Source organism: Miscanthus floridulus, chromosome 13, assembly GCF_019320115.1.
Source record: "Miscanthus floridulus cultivar M001 chromosome 13, ASM1932011v1, whole genome shotgun sequence".
Taxonomy (NCBI): Eukaryota; Viridiplantae; Streptophyta; class Magnoliopsida; order Poales; family Poaceae; genus Miscanthus; species Miscanthus floridulus.
Window position 1 is genome coordinate 78623278 of NC_089592.1, and position 20930 is coordinate 78644207.

A 20930-nucleotide genomic window follows, 5' to 3' on the forward strand; every position below is an offset into this window, starting at 1 on the left:
ACTGTACCAAATAGGGTCAGTCCATCGAGCTCAATTAAATATGTAAAAAAACAGATATATTTAAAACTGTGTAAATTGGACCAAACATTCAGGACCAATGCAATATTCAAATTACATTATACAGATTTTGAATGACACACACAAATGATCACATTAGGCATACTTATTCAATTGTCAAACTCACGTACATATTCAATCATGTCACTTAAAATCAAGTTATACTTGTCTCAAGATACATATATATACAACTGATGAACAAAAACAAACTAGCACTTGCTATCCATGGAAGCCATCAAAAATTAGGTAAAAGCTCAAAATACACAACCATCAGTGCTTAGTTGGGTTCATGTCCACCTCTGAGAAGACGTTGCAACACCTTGAGAAGATTTGCCTCTAAGAAGATTTTTCAACACCTTGAAAATATCGCCTCTGAGAAGTTCCAAGAACACTTTGAGAAGATCTTGATTGCCTACAACAAACCTGCATAAGGTACAAGATTATCGAGTGGAACTGCACTAGCAATCTTAGTGTTTACAAAAAAACGTTCTTGTGTAGAACTGGACTCTTTGAATATGTCCATTGTCCAATGCAACTAGGAAAAAACATTTTCAGATAAACAAGCTTAATGCACAACTCATCAATTTGGCAATCGGTAGTTTTAGTTGACAGTAGTTGTTTGTGTTTTAGTTTCAGTATTTCAGACTTCACTACTTGAGTTGATTGTTTCTCAAACATTTCAGTGTATCAATTCAATGACAATCTCAAAGCAGACAACAAAGATAATGACTCAACAAGACAAGCTAATAAGCTATCCTTTGTCTAATCTACACATCCAGTACATGTAAATCTATGTGTTTGAAAGAAACTGAAATTTGCATATTAGCATAGAAAGCATTAATTCACACAGGATGACAGGAACATACTACAGATCTGAAAATAAATGACCACCAAGTCATTAACTAACACTCTAGATGCATTGTATGATTCAGATAGGTTAGATACTGTTTAAGGAAGAGCCTACAGTGCCATTATCAATGTATAGTAGCCATAAAATTAACCAAAAGTACTATGCAAATACAGATAAAGAAATGGCATTCCACTATATTGTTAGAGTCATCAGGTTGCCAGATCATGATGGAAACTATCAGCCTGTTCGGTTGACTGGTTCGTATCGTTGCTAGTTCGTGAAGTAGTACTGCTGGCTGGTTTGTGTGAGAGAAAAATACTGTTCCAGCTGGAAATTTACGATCGTATACGACAAGCCACAGCCAAACGAACAGGCTGTATGTACTTCTGAAAAAAATGACATGCGATGGATCAAGTGGAGAAATTATCATAATCTAGTATATACAGTGTCATATCAACAGGCAAAGTATAGAAATAAATGAAAGACTAGCTGGTCCCCCGCGCTTCGCCACGGGATGGATTTTGTCTGGCTAGCACCCACATGGATCCTTCTTAAGAGTACAGAGTAGGTTGGCGTGTAACACATATGTATGGTCATAAAAAAATAAAAAAACACATCCGTATAGCCAAGGACATTGTGATTGAACATGCCCATATTGGCAGCCTACACTATATAATACATACGTAATAATAGAAAATAAACTCATATGTAATTAACAATAGCACATACATAAATAGATACGTATATAGGAAGCTCAGGAATATGACATTAACTGATGTATGCACTGCAGGCCTAAAGGTAGGTTCAATTGATGATCAAAGTCCCTACCTCCTCGTCGATCTTGAAGTATCAAACAAATTTATACAATGTCTGGTTTTCCCTTTATTTATTGAACTGCATCCGAAACCCCGTCAGCATCTTGCGTCATTCCTTCAGTTGTTCCTGAAATTAAGCATTCAAAATTTATATATAAGAATCTAATCTAAGCATATCAACAGAAACAAGCACTATGAGGCAAAAAAAGCCTAACAATAACTGAATTATTTTTTGCATCTTTTCATCTTAGGTCTGGTTGTGAATGGCTAATTGGAAAAGAAAAACACAAGAATTCCCAAGTGCACTGAATTGCTGGCTACAAATATGATGAATCTTCACAGCACCCAAACTGGAGAATGCATGGATAGTCATGATAGCATACACTAAACTTGACAGTGCAGCTATCTAAAATTGATATGAATCGTCGCAGCAACAAAAAACTGGAGATTCGATGAATACCCATGATGGCATACACCAAACCTGACAATGCAGCTATATAAAATGATAATGCTGTAGCTATACATTTAATTGGAAAAAAACAAAGAGGTTTGAGCTGCAAGAACAAAGCATGATATTGAAAGTTACCGCTTACACAATCATGAAGCTATTGAACTCTTCTTTGAAGATGATGCAAAGCTAGTAAGAAAAAATAGAAGCTTATACAGTGGCTGGTCTGTAGATGGTTGTAAAAGTGTATGGAGATAACTTACCTTCCTGGTTTCTACGACGTAGCAAATGCAATAGTCATATGTTTTCACTAATGCCTAATAATCGAAGTTCTCACTATAGTTCCGACTGAAATGCAAGGAAACAGTTAGATCCGTTTCAAATAAACTGAAAAACCCTCGAATTCACTAATGCCTAATAATTGAAGCTGTCACTGTAGTTCTTACAAATCGATTTTTATTCACTAAATCAAACCAAAAGCTTTACACCTACTAATTTCCACCCCTACAAATCATGAGAGAGCAGCATTACACCTACTAATTTCAACCACTACTATCCTGATATGAGATTGAGAGAGAGCAGCAGTAGCTCACATCCACAGGAAGGGCTCCAACAACGTGCGGCCGTGAAACCCAAGATGCGCCGGCGTCGTGGAGGACAGCTTCGCCCTGCTTGCTGGAGTGGATGTTGCGGGAGGCTACCTAGCGTCGCAGATTCACAGAGAAGGTGGCCAGCGACGTGGACTCGCATAGAGGCTGGTCGGTGGCGTGGACGCGCGGGAGGCGGCCGGCGGTGCGGAGATGTGGGTGGCAGCGGCGGGGTGGACGTTCGGGCCCGAGCAGCCGGCGGGGAAGGGCGGCTGGGCGGCGGGGTAGTCATCCGGGGCCGGGCAGCCGGCGGGGACGAGCAGCCGGGAGGGCGGGCATCGGTCTTGGTGAGGGAGGGCAGTTGGGCAAGCGTCGGTCTTGTGCGGAGGCGGCGCGTGTGGAGGGGCATCGGGAGCAGGGAGAAAGAGCGGCTTTGTGTATTTGGTCCGGGTGAGATGGGCTTGGTTTACGTGTGACTTTTGGGCTAAAATGTTCGTGGAAGCAGGGTCAAAAACATCATGCTAATGGATATTAGTATTTAGCGACCGACGATCCAACTCAGTTACTCGTATATAGCGACTGATGATCTAACGCAAAAGCAAAATATTTATAGTAACGGATCATCCATCGCAGTATTTGATATTAGCAATTGACGATTCGAGGACGAGCTTTAACGACTCACCCTTCAACGCTAATGTCAACTTTTAGCAACAGACGTTAGATGCTATTGTAGTGTCGTGGTGCAGTGAATTTGGCCGACATTGAGTATTGAAAACCAAGTGAATAATTGTTAAAAGACTTGTTTCGAAACAGCATTTCGAGGATTTAGATCGTAATCCGTACAAATAAATACAGTAGTTCGCTCAAAAAGAAAATAAATACAGTAGTTTACAGCAGTGCAAAGTTCAACCAAACAAACAGGCCACTGCTTATGCACGGAAAAATGAATCTCTGCGTCCAAACTCCAAACAGGACAGTAAATTAATAGTTTACAGCAGTGCAAACAAGAAACAAACACAAAGGACTCGGTCAAGAGTCAAGTACTGTCACGCATGCGAATCGAACACCCAAAAAAAGAACAAAACTAATGGGAAGCAGAGCCAGCACCGGTAGCCACAATTAGCTCCTCCAGCTGCTCGCTCATCCGGCGGCGAACCCTGGTGATGTACATGTCGGCGGCCCGGTCGATCTCGTCCTCGATCCTGAACTCCTGCCCGTCTCCCTCCCGGCGCCTCCGGATGACGTCGATCACCGACGTCACGTCCTCTCCGTCGTCCTCGTCGTCGTCGGCCGCCAGCAAGTAATCATCGCCACCACGGTGGTGGCCACCTTCGTCGTCATCGAACAGCGAGCGCAGCGCGAGTGTCCAGTCGGAGTCGGCGGTGCACCCTCCGTCGCTGCCGGCGTCGCCGTCGCCGTCGACAGCTTGGACGACTAGTAGCAAGCTGGCGGGGAGCTGGTTGGGGGGGAAGCAGAAAGGCACTACGCCGCCCTCGTCGTCCGCCGGCGCGAGGGGCCTGCAGGCGCCACGGCAGTAGTGCTGCCGCTGTTGCGCCGCCGCCTTCTCCTGGCACGGCTGGCGCGGCGTAGTAAGTGCGCGGATATGGCGGGATATCCCGGCGAGCACCGCGGCCCTGCGGCGCGGCGAGGCCAGGAAGAGGAGGCGGGCCCTGAGGACGCCGGCCTTCCGCGGCAGCGCGCCCAAAGCCTTGCTCACGAACTCGGCCGCCTTGCCAATGCTCTTCATGGCGGTTGCTGTGTGTGCTCGGTCGGTGAGCTGACCAGAGGATAGAGGTGAAATCCACGAGTGGTAGTATATGGTTGTACGTACGAGACAGCAGCAGTCAGCTGGCAGTATGTAGTTGCAGAGACATGCACGCATATGGAGGCCTTCTCGTTGTCGGAATGAACGAGTTGGGTGCCTTGTCCTTTTATAGATGAAAAAAGATATCGAGATTTGTGCATGCATGCGACTGATTTAAAGGCACTGGATTAGGTACGAATTAAGGTACGAAAACCTTGGAGATTTGTATCGATGGACTTTGATTCCATGAATTCACATGCCAAAGTACAGAGAGACGAGACGAGATGCGATGAGATGAGAGAGCGAAGATATATAGGCCAGTTAGGCAGGCCAGAAGCGAGTGGCGTGTTTCCTTGCGATTCAAAATGCACCAGAGCAATGCATGCACGAAACAGGAGCACTTGCATTGAATCATCACGCGCGCCAGTACGTCCTACGTACGTCGTAGATCGTGTCGTGTAATGCTCTCCATACGATACGACGCAACAGCTTACCTTTGCTTGCTTGCCTGCCTGCACACACGCTTGGATCCGTCGATGCAGCATGCCTTTGCTGCAGCTTACGTAGCGTCGTGTGCATGGCAGTTCGGCTCATGCTGACGACGACCACCTGCGCTATACGTGTCGACCCACCATGCACGGCACCACATATCTAACGCCCTGCGGCTGCTTTGTTTGTTTTTCCTAGCTTTATCTCGTTATCTGCTAGCCGTGCTTCCTTTAGTTTCGTCTCCGCGCGTGGCCGGCCGGTCGCTTTATTTCGTTGCGTCGCCGCGTACGCGTATGTGTGGCGCACGGCCATCGTAGCGGTTGGACAATTATATAGAGTTTTTTTTTTGCAAGGGGCAATAATTATATCGGGCTTCCTAGCTCTCCAACGTCCGATCTGAGGTGCTAGAGTCACATAGTTACCCACCCCGAGCGAACGAGCACCCCAGCGTGTAGGGCTTGCGATCGAGCACCCCAGCAGCGGTGCCGCCTCGTCACGGACGTCGTTCGACCTCTAGCCGCCGCCCACATGCATCCCAATACGTGCAACCCCCGATTTACTTTTAAAACATTCATATGCAACTAGTTGCAACATACAAAGAAGAAAACAGATGACGAAACACTCAAAACAAACGTTTGAAACACTTGCAAAAAAATCTGAAAGCATTTGAAAACCATTGTAAACATATGCAACATCCAGATGAAGCACTTGCAACAGACGTATGAAAACACCTGATGAAACACTTGATTTTTCAACATACACTTGCAACATGCATGTATATGCAACATCCAGATCTATTTTTGCAACATCTAGATAAAAACATTTACAACATAGGTCGATACAAAATGAAATAGTTGGACATACACTTGAAACATATGTGCATAACCATTGCAACATGCATGTGCAACATCCCGATCTACTTTTGCAACATCGATACGAAACACATGCAATATACACTCTGAAAACATCTGAAACACCTGAAAACATATGTTTGCAACATACGCTTTCAGCACAACATCTCCTTGCTACTTGGGAATGGAGGCTTGTCGGCGCTTGAAATTCACCGGTGTAGAGCTCATCGGTGGCACGGAGCTCGCTGCTTCGATGGAGAAGGCCATGATAGGTCCGGTGGAGAAGACCACGACGGATCTGGCGCGAGCTGTCACCGCTCTGGTGGAGAAGGCCATCCGCGCACTGGAGAAGGCCGTGGCGGACGGGAGGCGTGGCGGAGATGGAGGAAGGCGGGTGGCCATTGCGGGCTAGAGGCGCGATGGAGATGGAGGAAAGTGGGCGGCCACGCTCGGCGCGCGTTGGAGATGCCGACCGGTGGTCACGCGATTGTTGGATGCCTTCTGGAGAGCGGAAGTGTCCATGCGTTGGAGAAGATACGACCGTTGGACCCTTGGGCTGATGTCGCGCCCCACGAATGGGGGCATCCGGTTGATCTGACGCTCTGAGCACAGTATTTCCGTAATTATTTATATATATATATATATATATATATATATGTATATATATATATATATATATATATATATATATATATATATATATATACCTATATATAGAACTACTGTCCTGTAGCCGGCTACAGAATAACTTATTCTGTAGCCACTTTGAGTTACGATAATTACTATATTAATTTACGAGATTATAGTAACTCCTTACTAAGTGATTTAATATAACGTTATGGTAAATATCCCCATGTGTTATAGTAACTCAACTATCGTAAATATGTATTGATATTATGGTAAATTAGTATATAAAATTATAGTAAATGGAGGTGGCTACAGAATAACTTATTTTGTAGCCGGCTACTGAATAGCCTCTCCCTATATATATATATATATATATATATATATATATATATATATATATATATATATATATATATATATATATAGAACAACTACTCTATAGCTGGCTACAAAATAACCTATTCTGTAGCCACCTTGAGTTACTATAATTACTATGTTAATTTATGAGATTATAGTAACTTCTTACTAAGTGGTTTACTATAACGTTATGGTAAATATCCCTATGTGTTATTAGTAACCAACTATAGTAAATATATATTGACATTGCGAATTAGTATATAAAATTATGGTAAATGGAGGGTGGCTACAGAATAACTTATTCTGTAGCTGGCTACTGAATAGCCTCTCCCTATATATATATATATATATATATACTATATATATAGATATTAGATCTATATAATATAATGTATATGTATACGCAGCGGCAATTATTATATTCCATTAATTATTTTATTATTACTATACTGCTGGTACGTACTCGATCTGTATGTAGGAAGAAGACCTTTAATTTGTTGGGCAGACGAATTGACTTTGGTGATTTATGAATCCTCAGTTGACCACGGTGTCGATTGATCGATCGGTCGGTCGCAACGGAGAGGAGATTATTGGCGCACATGTAGAAAGGGATATATAGATAAGAGGAGTTGCTTGTCGATCGGTCACTGCTGCGGCTTTGTAATCAGGAAAGGAGCTCTCTGAATGTGTAGTAGCTAGGTTTGTTAATTGACATCAAGTACTTTTGCTGCGAAAGGCGGAAAAGGGTGAAAAGCGTGGTTGTTAATTGCAATAATAGATTACTACTCCATACTACTGTTTTTCTAACAAATTTCAATAGGGGTGTTTTACCCCTCTTGTTTGTCTTAAAAATATACTAACTACTCCATCCGTTCTGAATTGCAAGACGTTTGGCTTTTCTATGTAGCTGTTACTCCCTCCGTTTTAAATTATAAACGTTTTGGCTTTTCTAGACATATACATAGCTTTTGCTACTTACACTATGTCTAAATACATAGCAAAACAATATATCTAGAAAAGCTAATATTTATAGTTTAGAATGGAGGGATATTATATATCTAGTTTGTTTCAAATTGTAAGACGTTCTAACTTTTCTAAATACATAATTGTTATTATATATCTACTCGACTTCAAATTATAAGATGCTCTGAGTTTTATAGATACAAGTTGTGTTCTAACTTTTCTACATACATAGTTGTTACTATATATCTAGTCCACTCCAAATTATAAGATGCTCTGAATTTTCAAGATACAAGTTGTTTATCTATATACATAGTAACGACTATGTATCTATAAAAAGTCAAAACATACGTCTTATAATTTAAAATTGATTAAGTACATTTCAAATTATAAGGGCTTAAACTATGTATCTAAACATAGTATAAATTTAGATGCGTAGATAAAACTATACAACTCTAGAAAAAGCCATGGCTTATAATTTTGTAACGTGTGGAGTTCCAAATAAATATATATAAACACTACAACTCGCACAAAATAGCTTGCACAGCAGTACTATAAAATTGATTTTGGAAGGCAAATCAAAATCTTTATCAACACGAACTCTTCTTTTTAATATAATAAGGCCCCATTGGGTGGCGCTTCAAGGCGCTTCGGTTCCGACTCCCAAATACTATTGCATACAGTTTTACAAGTGTAGCTCTTGTTTAGTTCGCGAAATTTGGATTTTGGGGCTACTGTAGCACCTTCATTTTTATTTGACAAATAGCATCCAAACATTGACTAATTAGGCTTAAAACGTTCGTCTCGCAATTTTCCACCAAATTGTGCAATTAGTTTTTCTTTTCGTCTACATTTAATGCTCCATATACGGGCCGCAAACATTCGATGTGACAGGTACTGTAGCAACTTTTTGGATTTTGGGATCAAACTAAACAAGGGCGTAGATTACGGTAGCATATGCAAAAAGAGCTGTAGCTCCTGTCCAAATGAACTAGCAAACAGGCGAAGCCGCCGGAGTTAGGAATGAGTGGCTCCTCCTGGCTTTGCTAGCTTGACTGATTTGTTGGGCCGACGTTATATTGTCACGCCATGCGGATTGGCGCAATCAAAAGAGTTAGGTTAAAAAAAGAATTAGAGTAGATTATTTTTAAAATATTAATTAAAATGTATTAAACTAAAAAATCCCCTCCAATCAAATTAAATACTCCTACTTGATAGCGTTGACTTCATGGTATTCAAGATACAAACTCCTATTTTGTGTTCGGATATGGCTGGAACATCTATAGAATAAATAAAATTATGAAAGTAAGATACTTGTTATTTTTTTTTGTTTTGGCAACTCATTGCAAATGATTTTCAACAATACCAATCTATCTTTTAGATAGATCACAAACAGGCTTTTGTTTATATAGGTGGCACGGTCTAAACAAATTTCAGACGGTTGGCCCTTTTTTTTTTGACAGTTCGTGATTCACTAGAAACAAACATGATTCATTGTCTGCAGCAGCCATATCATTGACCCTCTTCAGCAGATAGATATAAAACAGTTGGTTATGCACTTTTTTTACCCGTTTATATTGACTACTTTTGTGGTAATGTATGTATCTCCATTAGACAATCAGTGTACATTTATCGACAATTCCATTAGTACTGCACAAAAGAAGACCTTTCGGGCTTGGATAGTTGGATTTAACTTGGTGGTGTCTTATCTTCCAGTTGGCTAAGGATAGATTGACGCATATGTAGAAAGAGGGAATGGGAGTTCGTTGCTTGTCGATCTGTGCTGTGCGATCAGGAAAGTGCACTGCAATGTGTTGGTTTGTGGCTTGAGATCGAATACTTTGCTCACAAAGGTGAAAAAGGAAGGATTGCAATAATAACCTACACCATTTATCAACAAAGAAGGGGGAATAAAACCCTATTTACTAATTACTAATTCCTAGTATAAGCATGTATACATTTTGTTTTTGAGAAAAGAACAATCTACCTTTTTTTTTTATCTTACCTTGCAAGTAGTATAGTAGATTTATACATGAAGCATTCCTTTTCCTAAGAAAAAAACTATATATAAATTTTTCCCAAGATCTTCAGACCAGTTTTATTTTTGTTGGGACAAAAAGAGAGAAAAAAAGGTTAGGCACTAGGTTAGCGCCTTTTCATTTTGCTTGATTGCTCCAGCAACATTGCAAACAGCTAGTTGCATTTGCAAAACCTCAACTTTGGAGCATCCAAAGTGATGGTCCTTTGCTGGCGAACACCCACTTTGGAGCATTTTGCCATAGAACACTCTGGTTCGTTGAAATTATGTCACAGGACACCGCGGATCGGTTACAGCCGGTTGAGGAGAGAGAAAACTTTATTTTGGACATCCGGTGCCCCTGAACCACACTTGGGTCCGCCCCTAACCTGGTCTGGTTAGACCCATAAGAACCGGTCCCCGACCCGACCATTAGGGTTAGGTCACGCGCCGTCCCTAATCCCACACTCCATTCCTCGCCTGCCCACTCGACTCTAGTGCTCGCCGCGCCGCCGTCCACCCCAGTGCCCGCCGCCGTTGACACCTCCAGCCTCGGTCGTCATCCGCCGCCATGTGGGGCTAAGGATCTGGAGCACCCCCGCGACCCGAAGATGAAGTCCCCCAGCAGGAAGAATGCGCAAGTGCCCTTGTTCTCCGCCTAGGGTTCCTCAATTGAAATGGATTCCAAAAGGGTGAGCTTTTTTAAACCCGTACTCTTTTGATTTGTATGCCTGTGGATGCGTTAGAAAGGTTGCGGTTTGAAATCTTTTAGTTTGGTTCTTTTCCTTTGTTTTGATTTAGGATGGATCCGATGGCCACGTGTAGATTGGTGATTAGAGTACCTGCCTATGTAGATCAAAGACCAGATGTGCTTGATGATTATCATGTAACTGCTAACTACATGCATGTGGTGGACAAGGATCTCTTCAATTGGATGGGTTTTCATGAGTTGCTTTGTCAGGATATAGTTCATGGTCAGGATCAAGAACTATAGGTTACTTTCTTTGACAAAACCAAGGATGAGAAAGTGCGCATAGATTCTGATTCTGCTCTGTTGCATGCATTTGACGTGTATTAGGGACTGTAGGAAGCTGCCACTGACTATACAGGTTATTGACATTGGTCCACGTTTGTTACAATCTCAGTTTTCCAGTGCTAATGCCTCTGTTAATAGTCAGTCTCTTATTAGCACACAGCAGAGTCAGGTCAATTGTCTGCCACTAGCTATGATTTTGCCTGATGATATTCTAGTGCCTAATCCAATAGATGATCATAATGCTAAAGCTGTTCATATTCCAGTGCCTAATCCAGTAGATGATCATAATGCTAAAGTTGTTCATATTCCAGAATGTGTTAGTAACCCTGATGTTGCTGCTGATACTGAGGTTGATAATCCTGATGTGGCTGCTAATTCTGATGTGGCCGCTAATCTTGATGGAGATGGTAATCCTGAGGTTGATGCTAATCCTGAAGGTGATGATAATAATGAGGATGATACTAATGCTGATGATGATTGGGGAGAGTCTGATAAAATTGAGTATGTAGGAGTAGATGATGAGAAAGAGAAGTACAAGGATGTGCTAAATGATGATGGTGATGATGACTGTGATTACTATCCTAACACTAACCTAGAAGATGATGACCCACTAGTCGTGGATGATGAGAGGGGCTATGAGGGTGTGGTGAATGTGACTGACATAGATAACCCTAAGATAGTTGTTGGTGTTACTTTTGAAGATGGTTTCTATTTTAAGAGGTGTATTAGGCAATATGATGTGCTTAATAAAGTTGAACTTGTAGTTCCTTATAGTGAGTCACGGCAGTACAGAGCACATTGTAAGGCCAAGAGGTGTAGGTGGAGGATTCATGCATCTCAGTGTCAAGATGGGAAGACATGACAGGTATGTGTTCATTTTAGAGTTTGATTTAGTGTTTGATTCAGGTCTTAATGAAGTTGTATACTCATTGTTCACATTGTTTCCTTGTTTTACTTGTTTTATTGATGGGTGTAGATTAAGAAGTTATCACACAAGCATAACTGTGCCAGCACAAGCAAAGTCCAAAGGAATTGAATGGCTACTAATCACTGGGTCAAGGATAGAGTTATAAACTGGCTCAGGGAGGATCCAACTCTTGGGGCTAAAGTTTTGAAGGAGAAGTTGGAGGAGAAGTACTGCATCCAGTTGAGCTACTACGTTGTTTGGGACGGCCGACAAATGGCCTTAGATGAGGTAATGGGTGGCTAGGGAGGACAGCTTTATACATGTGTTTTCTTGGAAGAGAGCGATTGAGAAGAGGAGTCCTGGCAGTGTTGTAGAGATTAAGTGGGAGATTGTGGACAAGAAGAGAAGATTTAGTAGGATGTTTGTAGCACTGAAGCCATGCATTGATGGCTTCCTCCAAGGTTGTAGACCTTATCTAGGAATTAATTCCACAGTTTTGATAGCAAAGTGGAAGGGGCAGTTAGCAGCTGTAGTAGGGATTGATGGCCACAACTAGATGTTCCTAGTGGCCTATGGAGTATTTGGCAGTGAGACCAACGAGAATTGGGAATGGTTCATGAAGATGATGCACAAGGCTATTCGATCCCCACCTAGTCTTGTTATTTCAACTGATGTAGGTATGTTTCCTTCATTGTTTGTTGCAGTGTTACATTCAGTGTTTCATCCCCTGCAGCCTGACATTATTTCCTTTGTTGCTAACTACAAGTAAAGGAATAGATAAGGCTGTTACCAAAGTCTTCAGAAATAGTGTTGAGCACAGAGACTGCATGAGGCATCTTGTCAAGAATTTTCAGAAGAGATTTAGGGGAGAAGTGTTTGAAAGGAACTTGTGTCCTACATCAAGGTGCTATAGATAGACAACTCATGATAGGCACTAGAATGAGATGCTCAAAGCATGTCCTAAAGGCAATAACATGGCTGTTGGAAAATCACAAACAGCTATGGGCAAGGTCCAAGTTTAGCACAACAAGCAAATGTGACTATGTCACCAACAACATAGCTGAGACCTTCAACAATTGGATTAGAGAGCTGAAGTCCTTACCTATTGTTGAACTCATGGACAAGATAAGGCAGTTGATCATGGAGAGGTTTTGCACAAGGAGGCAGTTGGCCTCAAAGTTGTCTAGGTTCAAGATTTTGTCTCATGTCATGAAGAAACTAGCACAATAAGAGCAGAAATCTGAAGTACACCATTCACAAGAGTGGCCCAATGGTGGGAGAAGTAGGAGGAGTGAATAAGGACCTAGTCCAATGGAGGTTCATTGTTGATCTGGACAAGAAAGAGTGCACTTGTAGAGGTTGGCAGTTAACTGGTCTGCCTTGTGTGCATGCCATAGCTTTCATTGGCACAAGAAGAGTTGAATTGGACTTTGTTGACCATTACTACTTTGTAGAAATGTTTGAAGCAACTTATGCAACTATTGTGCCTCCTATGCCTAGGCAAGGAAGAATGGGAAAAGGTGGAAATTGGCTTCAAACTCCTTCCTCCTAAATGCAATAAAGCAGCAGGAAGGCCAAGGAAGAGAAGGATGGTTGGAGTTGAAAAGGGTGGGTCAACCTAGCAAGGGCAAGGGAAGGTGGCTCTAATTAATTCTACACAAAAATAACAAATCACATCGCTATTCATTCAAATATGCAAAATAGAAAAATCCATTTTCAAACACAGAGTCACTGACAACGGGGTCCCACATGTCAGCGTCGTCTCCCTCACACAGCAGCGATGACCACGCGTTTGACCGCCAGTAACTCATCGCCGGTTAGGCCTCCGGCCACGACGAAGGTACTACCACGTTCCCCATATCACAGCGCGTCGATTGGTGGCACTAACTAGACTAATTACGACGAGGTTCGAGCTTGATGCCAGCCATGGCGGCCACGACGGTGCGGCTGCGCTATGCCGGTGAAACAAGACTGGTAGCAGTTAAACTAAGCGCTAGGAAAGGATTAGGAGCTCACCCCAAACATGTTTGAGCAAAAATAGGACCAGAGAAGCAACGGTGAAGCTCGTTGTCGGTCACAGCAATCATGGCGACGTAAGCTTCGTCGGCGGTGGTGTTCCGGTGGCTGCGATGGACAACAAGCTCAAATAACAGGGCACAAAGCACCATGGCAACATGGCGAAGTAGGAACTATGCTGAGCAAGAGCCAAGACGCATCGTGGATTGCTGGCCACGGCGACGCGCACACAACGGTGGTGCTGCCGGCCACGAGGAAGAAAGGCGCGCACTGCGGTTTCCTGGCGGAGTCAAGCTTCAATGGCTGGTCGACAAGGTGCGCAAGGAGCAAGCGGGGCTATGATGGGCTTTGCTATGACTAGGTGGCGCTACGGTGACGGCGCGAGCTCGATGGAGCTATGGTGGCGGCGTCGGGAAAAACAGGGGAGGAGAAAAGAAGAAGAACGGCGACGTCACAAGCTTATAGCGAGGCCAGGAAGTAAGAAGAAGCCACGCCGCGGCCTTCTCCATGCCAGCGCGAAGCCAAATGTGGCCACGAGCACGCCTGGAAACCAGAAGGTCACCGGCGGTGAGGTGTCGCCCGCAGGTACTGTTCACCAAAATTATAGAATTACCACTCGCCTAATTTCCCAAATTACTCCCAAATTTATAAACTAACTCAAAAATCTCCAAAAATAACAGTTGTTCCAAATTCAAAGTTCTACAACTTTGCTTTAATAACCATACTCTAATTTGGTCTACATTTTGAAATGTAAGTTTAAATTCAAAAAGGGACACTTTAAGTACATTTCGCCTTTCCAAATTACTTCAAATTTTATATAACAACTTTGAAAACTCCAAAAACAAACTTTGTACAACTTGACAAGCTCTACACTTTTTCTTTTAGGCTCAACCCCAAAATGTGCTTAGATTTTGAATTAGGTTTTCATGGTAGAATTTAAATGCTGTAAATTAGGGTTTTCGGAAATTCAATCCAATACAAAAGTTTTTAACTTGATTCAAACCATACAAGTCAACAATATAACATAAAGGTAAACTTGTTTTAGTGTATGCATATCCAAATTTTCACTAACACAAAATGATGTGCAATGCAGATGATGACATGGTAGGTTTTAGTATTTAAACGCCCGAGGTGTTACATTTCAACCGCCGAAGCGGAGTACATTTCGGCCGTTAGTTGTTGTGCTTAGTTACTTTGGATGAAGGCTACTTTGAGTGACTTTGGGATCAAATTCAAGCAAGTGCCATTGCTATGTGACAATGAGAGTGCCATAAAGCTCACCAACAACCCGGTTCAACATTCAAGAACAAAGCACATTGATGTCCACCATCATTTTATAAGAGATCACCAACAAAAAGGGAATATTTGCATTGAGAGTGTGGGCACCGAAAATCAACTTGCCGATATCTTCACCAAGCCACTTGATGAAAAGAGGTTTTGCAAGCTAAGGAATGAATTGAACATACTTGACTTCTCCAATATGTGTTGATGCACCCCCAATTTATATGATATGCCTCTCCTTTGAGCAATTCAAGGTAAAAGTTGATTGGCATAGTATACATCCTTGCTAAGGACATGTTTAGTGCATCTAGACATATTTCACATTTGAATAGGCTCATTCATGAAAACAAATGAATTTGATGCTTGTATGGTGTCACTATTGCTTGTATGCTTGAAATGATCTAGTGGTAGCATATGACATGTTTGTGGCTTGTAAACCTAGTGTTTGATCTAGAAAATAAGCTATAAGTGTTTAACTCAACATGGTACAAGATAACCCTTATTTGGAGATGTGAAGAAGCTTGTCCTTGGATCAAACCGAGTTAAATATCTTTTGCAAGTGATCTAGATTGAACCAAATTGGGAAAATGATCCTCATTTCACATGGTTTCACCCCAACCTATCTATAATTTGAGCTCATCTTTTGTGCTACTTGTTGACAAAGGGGGAGAGAAATTCACAAAGATAGTAAGATAGGAGGAGAAAACAAATGAAATGACATTGCAAAGGGATCGTAAAAAAATGCACACAAGTATGGGGAGCAAGCTCATAAACTTGTATGTTCCATTTGAATGTGCATTTCATATATTTGCTTACATGGCACGAGTTCTAAATTTCAATATTCATACTTGTGTGGTGATGCTAGTTATAGGCTTGAATGATGAAATGAAAAACTAGCATGCATAGGCTAAAGTAACTAGACTTATGTTCATTCTATGGAAACTAGACCCTTGCTTGTAATGTTGATCTCATGGGGTATTCTAGTTTTTGTGTATGTCTAGTTACTAATAGTGCTAAGGAAGGTATATTGGTGCACTCTGATTGGTATCACGCTTCAAAGGTCCATCTCTTATACCTTAGCATCATTTGGTAAACATTGTCTCCTATATTTCCTATCTAAGCATATGTGCAAGCTACAATCCAAACTCTTAGCACATATGTAGGGGGAGCAATTGCTACCATTTGGGATTCATGAAACTTGTCCATATCCTTTACACATGGTAAATATGCTTGGGCAAGCAACATGGATTCAATTAAATTTCAACTCATATCTTTGTGAAAGGGTTGTCATCAATTACCAAAAAGGGGAAGATTAAAAGCTCTAGTTTGGTTTTGGTTAATTGATGAAACCCTAAGTGCTAACCTAGTTTATCAAAGTGATTATGAGATAGGTAGCACTACTCCAAGTGATGAAGCAATGGCGAAGATCATGACGATGGTGATGGCATGGTGATGATCAAATGCTTGAACTTAGAAAAGAAGAAAGAGAAAAACAAAAGGCTCAAGGCAAAGGTATAAACAGTAGGAGCCATTTTGTTTTGGTGATCAAGACACTTAGCGAGTATGATCACATTTAGGTTAGATAGCCGTACTATTAAGAGGGGTGAAACTCGTATTGAAATGCGGTTATCAAAGTGCCACTAGATGCTCTAACTCATTGCATATGCATTTAGGATCTAGTGGAGTGCTAACACCCTTGACAATGTTTGTGAAAATATGCTAACACATGTGCACAAGGTGATACACTTGGTGGTTGGCACATTTGAGCAAGGGTTAGAAACTTCACTGGTGGAGTGTCCGCCTGTAGAGTGCGGATAGTCCGACGATGCCACCGGCGCCCTAGACAGAAAAGACGAAGGTCACTATAAGTGACCGAACGCTAGTCTCTATTGGACCGGCGCGTCCGGTCAGTAGCAGCAGTGAGCGCGTGGTCTCGGTCTTTGACCAGACGCTGGTGCTAAAAGTGACCAGACGCTGGTAGGGTGCGTCCGATCAGTGCTGACGTACGCTGACGTGGGACACACAGAGGAGACAGTGAGTGACCGGATGCTGGGTGAGTCCGATCGAGCATGACTGGACGCGTCCGGTCGTGAAATGTCACATTTGGAACCTTACTAGAAATGACCGGACGCTGAGGTCCAGCGTCTGGTCACTTTCTAACTGACGCGTCCAGTCATCTCTTGACCGTTGAAATCGGGCGATCGGCGTTGGAAGCCGATGACATGTGGCGCACATCGCACGACCGGACGCTGAGGTCCAGCATCCAGTCAGCTCGTGTTCAGTGCAGTGAGGAGCCCAACGGCTCTATTTCATGGGGGCTTCTATTTAAGCCCCATGGCCGGCTCAAGCTCACTCTCTTGGCCATTTGCATTGACATAGCAACCTTGTGAGCTTAGCCAAAGCCCTCCCACTCATCTCCATCATTGATTCATCATCTTTGTGAGATTAGGAGAGAATCCAAGTGCATTGCTTGAGTGATTGCATCTAGAGGCACTTGGCATTCGTGTTTCGCTGCGGGATTCACTTGTTACTCTTGGTGGTTGCCGCCACCTAGATGGCTTGGAGCAGCGAGGATCATTGTGCAAAGGTTGGTGATTGTCTCCGGCTCCGATCGTGATGATTGTGAGGGGTCTTGTGCCTTACCTGGCGGAGAGCCGATAGGTAACTCTGGTGGATTGCTCATGTCATTGAGTTACCTCACTTGTGGGTAGGTTCTTGCGATGTCCAATTGTGTGGACGAGGTTCATGCAACACCTCTTAACCGCCGAACCACCAAGTGTTGGTCGACACAACGGGAACTACCGTGCCGGCAAACACGTGAACCTTGGGAGAAAAATTGGTTGTCTCTTGCCCTTTGGTATTCTCCCGGTGATTGATTTAGTATTCATCTTGTGATTGGTTCACTCCTCTACACGGTGGTATAATCACCCTACTCACTCATTTATATTCTTGCAAACTAGTTGTGGCAAGCTCTTTAGTGTAATTAGAATTGAGAGCTTGCTTTGTTATTTTAAGTTCATCTAGTGAAGCTCTTTAGAGTAGCAAGTTTGAGAGCTCTTAGTGAGTAGTAACATTGCAAGTTGTGTGACTAGTAATCATTGCAACTAGAATTGTTGGATAGGGGCTTGCAACCCTTGTAGAGCTAGAGCAAGTTTGCATTTCGCTATTTGTCATACTAATCAAATTGCTCTAGTTGATTTGTAGATTTTTAAATAGGCTATTCATGCCCCCTCTAGCCATATTAGGACCTTTTAGCTCTGCGTCGGACGATGACCCCCACTGTGATTGAAGTGCTCTTCCCCTGATAAAAGAGGGAGCCCTAGCAATCAACATCGCTAGAGTTCTTCTACCCTCTAGAGGAAGATGGCGGGGAAGGAGCGTGGCGGCGCACACAGTCAGGGAAGTATCAAGGGTGGCAGCACATGAGGAAAGGATAGCATCCCTCGACACCAACCCTCACCCCCCTCCACGAGCTGCCATGACCTTCCCCTTGCTGGAGTCCTTCCACCCTCGAAGAAGTAGTCGCCCGGCGTACCAAGATAGGCTCACCTAGAGGGAAGCATTGCACTTCATCATCGCCATCATCGCTGAAGAAGAAGGATCTAAGAGGAAGAAGAGAAGGGGCTAGAGGAAGGGATTGAAGATGCCGCATCCCCCGAGGCTGCCCTTTATATCCTAGATGATGCACTATGAGCGGCTCTGGGCCCTCCAATAAGCCATCAACAGCCTAAAGGGGCCCTAAGGAACTGACCTGGCGTCTTCTCAATCCCTGAAGCACACCTTCGGGTAGTTGCTTGATGATGGTAGCGTAGTAAAGGCAGAGTCAGGGAACCACTGACAGCAAGTCAAGTCTTCGCTCCACTTTCCACCATGCACGCCGCCCACTCCGCGCACACCTCCTCGCAGGACTTGAGGGAATCTGACTCCCCTCGGGCCCATCGGCTATCATCGATGGCCTAGATCCATGCGCACCAAGTGTCGTGGCTCCTCCTCTGCCAGATCTTCTCCACATGGCCTCGACGTCCCATCTTCCAAATGAAGTGGTATGGCACAGGGGTGCATGCCATAACTCCTCTAGGCACAACAGCCCAGATGCCATCAACTGCCTACGCAAGACATCAGCGGAAGGGACATGCCCTAAAGCCACCACTTCCACTAATAAGGAGGCCCCACTACGGCCTCAGGGGTTGTGCCAGCTCCCTAGATGGAGCAACTCGACCCCCCGATCGATAGGCGCTCGGGTGACGCACCCTTGAAAACCAACCAACTCCCTAGAGTTGGGGTAGGAGCCGCTGAGCAGCGAGCCCAACGAGGGCCTCCATTCAAAGCTCGGTGTGCTCCCCGCATCTCGATCAATGGCCACAGAAGGTCATCCCCAGAAGGCCATCTCGAGAGGATCAGGACCTGCTATCACAGCCCTCAGAAGGGTGTGGCGCTCTAGATAATCAGATGGTCCCGAGCCGGATCCCAAACACTCTCGATCACCCGACCCATGGCAGGCTCTAATAAAAAAGAAGGGCACCCCTAGGCCTAAGGTCGGCAGGTCCTAGACGAGTTCGCTGAGCCCTCGCTTGAGTCAAAGACCTATGTGACATAGGCTCATGAAGGGATCAACACCATCGTTGCCTGGCCCTGACAGCTGAGCAACGCCTATCACATTAGGAAAGATGGCCCCAAGCAGGGCACAACACCCTTGTCAGCAGAAGCCATCCCCGCCAAGGAGGGTTCAGTCAATAGAAGATCGAATTCAGCCCTTCGTCGCCATCACGCTGAGTGAGGCCACAAAGGGCTTAGGGGCTCCTGATGAGATCATAACAAATGGGTATGTTAAGTCTCGAGTCTAATGGTTCTCGAACAATGAAGACCCCCTGACCAACCCCTCTAGGATCATCCGAGGGCTCAGGGTCCATACCCATTGGGTACGCTTGCGCGCACCCTCTGAGGAAAACCTTGGTCTATCCTAACGCTGCCACAACTTTCGCTTGGGGCTCAGGGGCTTCCCCGAGCCTTGAGGCTCCCGATCTATGACAACACCTTGTCCTAGTCCTTGGCTCCTGCCCCACTAACGACACAAGCCAAGGCCCGGGCACAAGAAGACACGCCTCGAGCAACAGAGGCTCGGAGGCTCCCCAACGCTACCCCTTGGGCATGGCATTGCCGGCCACTTCCCCGACAAGGTCATGCATGGGGCATGACACAAGAAGACAAAGCTTCCCCATGGCCTCCAGAGGCTTGAAGGCCCCTGGGCCCACATGTTAGCCCTTGAAGCCAGCCTCCTTCACCGTCAAGACTGCAGAAGGTCCACCTAGGGGAGACCGGTCCAAGCCGACACAGCCTGACACGCAGAGTGTCAGAACAGAGCAGTCAGACGATGCCCAAGGCTTCTTCAGCTCTAGGACACCGCCATGGTCCATAGCGCATTGCTGCAAGGCCCTCCTGGACTCCAACGCATGTAGACCATAGACTAGTTCCCCCAAACCGCCATGTACTCGACCTATCTCGTTATATAAGAGATAAGGTCGGACCTAGGAGGACGATCACTAGAAGATAGATCATTCAACTCCATTCCATTCCTTGGCCTCTGCTCAGCACTGAGAGCAAGGCAACCCAAAGAGGGGCACCGAGAGCTCCTCCACTGCATCCCATCGTTTTCCTCCTCTCCGACGAGGGGAAGACTCCACCGGCGGCGAGGCAACCTTAGGATTAGCACCGAGGTAACCCCCTACCAAATCTCTCTACAACCATGTTGTAACTCCCCGATTTTGGGTGCTTTTGAGTATAAGGATCATTAGCTGCTGGACGTAGGCCACCGATTGACCCGAACCAGG

General features: G+C 44.2%; 1 protein-coding gene across 1 annotated transcript; it reads right to left on the minus strand.

The window, feature by feature from the left end:
* Window positions 1–3627: 3627 nt before the first annotated feature.
* LOC136498962 (uncharacterized) lies at window positions 3628–4606 on the minus strand. The gene has a single exon (XM_066494655.1). The coding sequence runs from the start codon at window positions 4502–4504 to the stop codon at window positions 3842–3844; it is 663 nt and encodes a 220-aa protein (XP_066350752.1). The 5' UTR covers window positions 4505–4606; the 3' UTR covers window positions 3628–3841.
* Between the last annotated feature and the right edge of the window lie 16324 nt (window positions 4607–20930).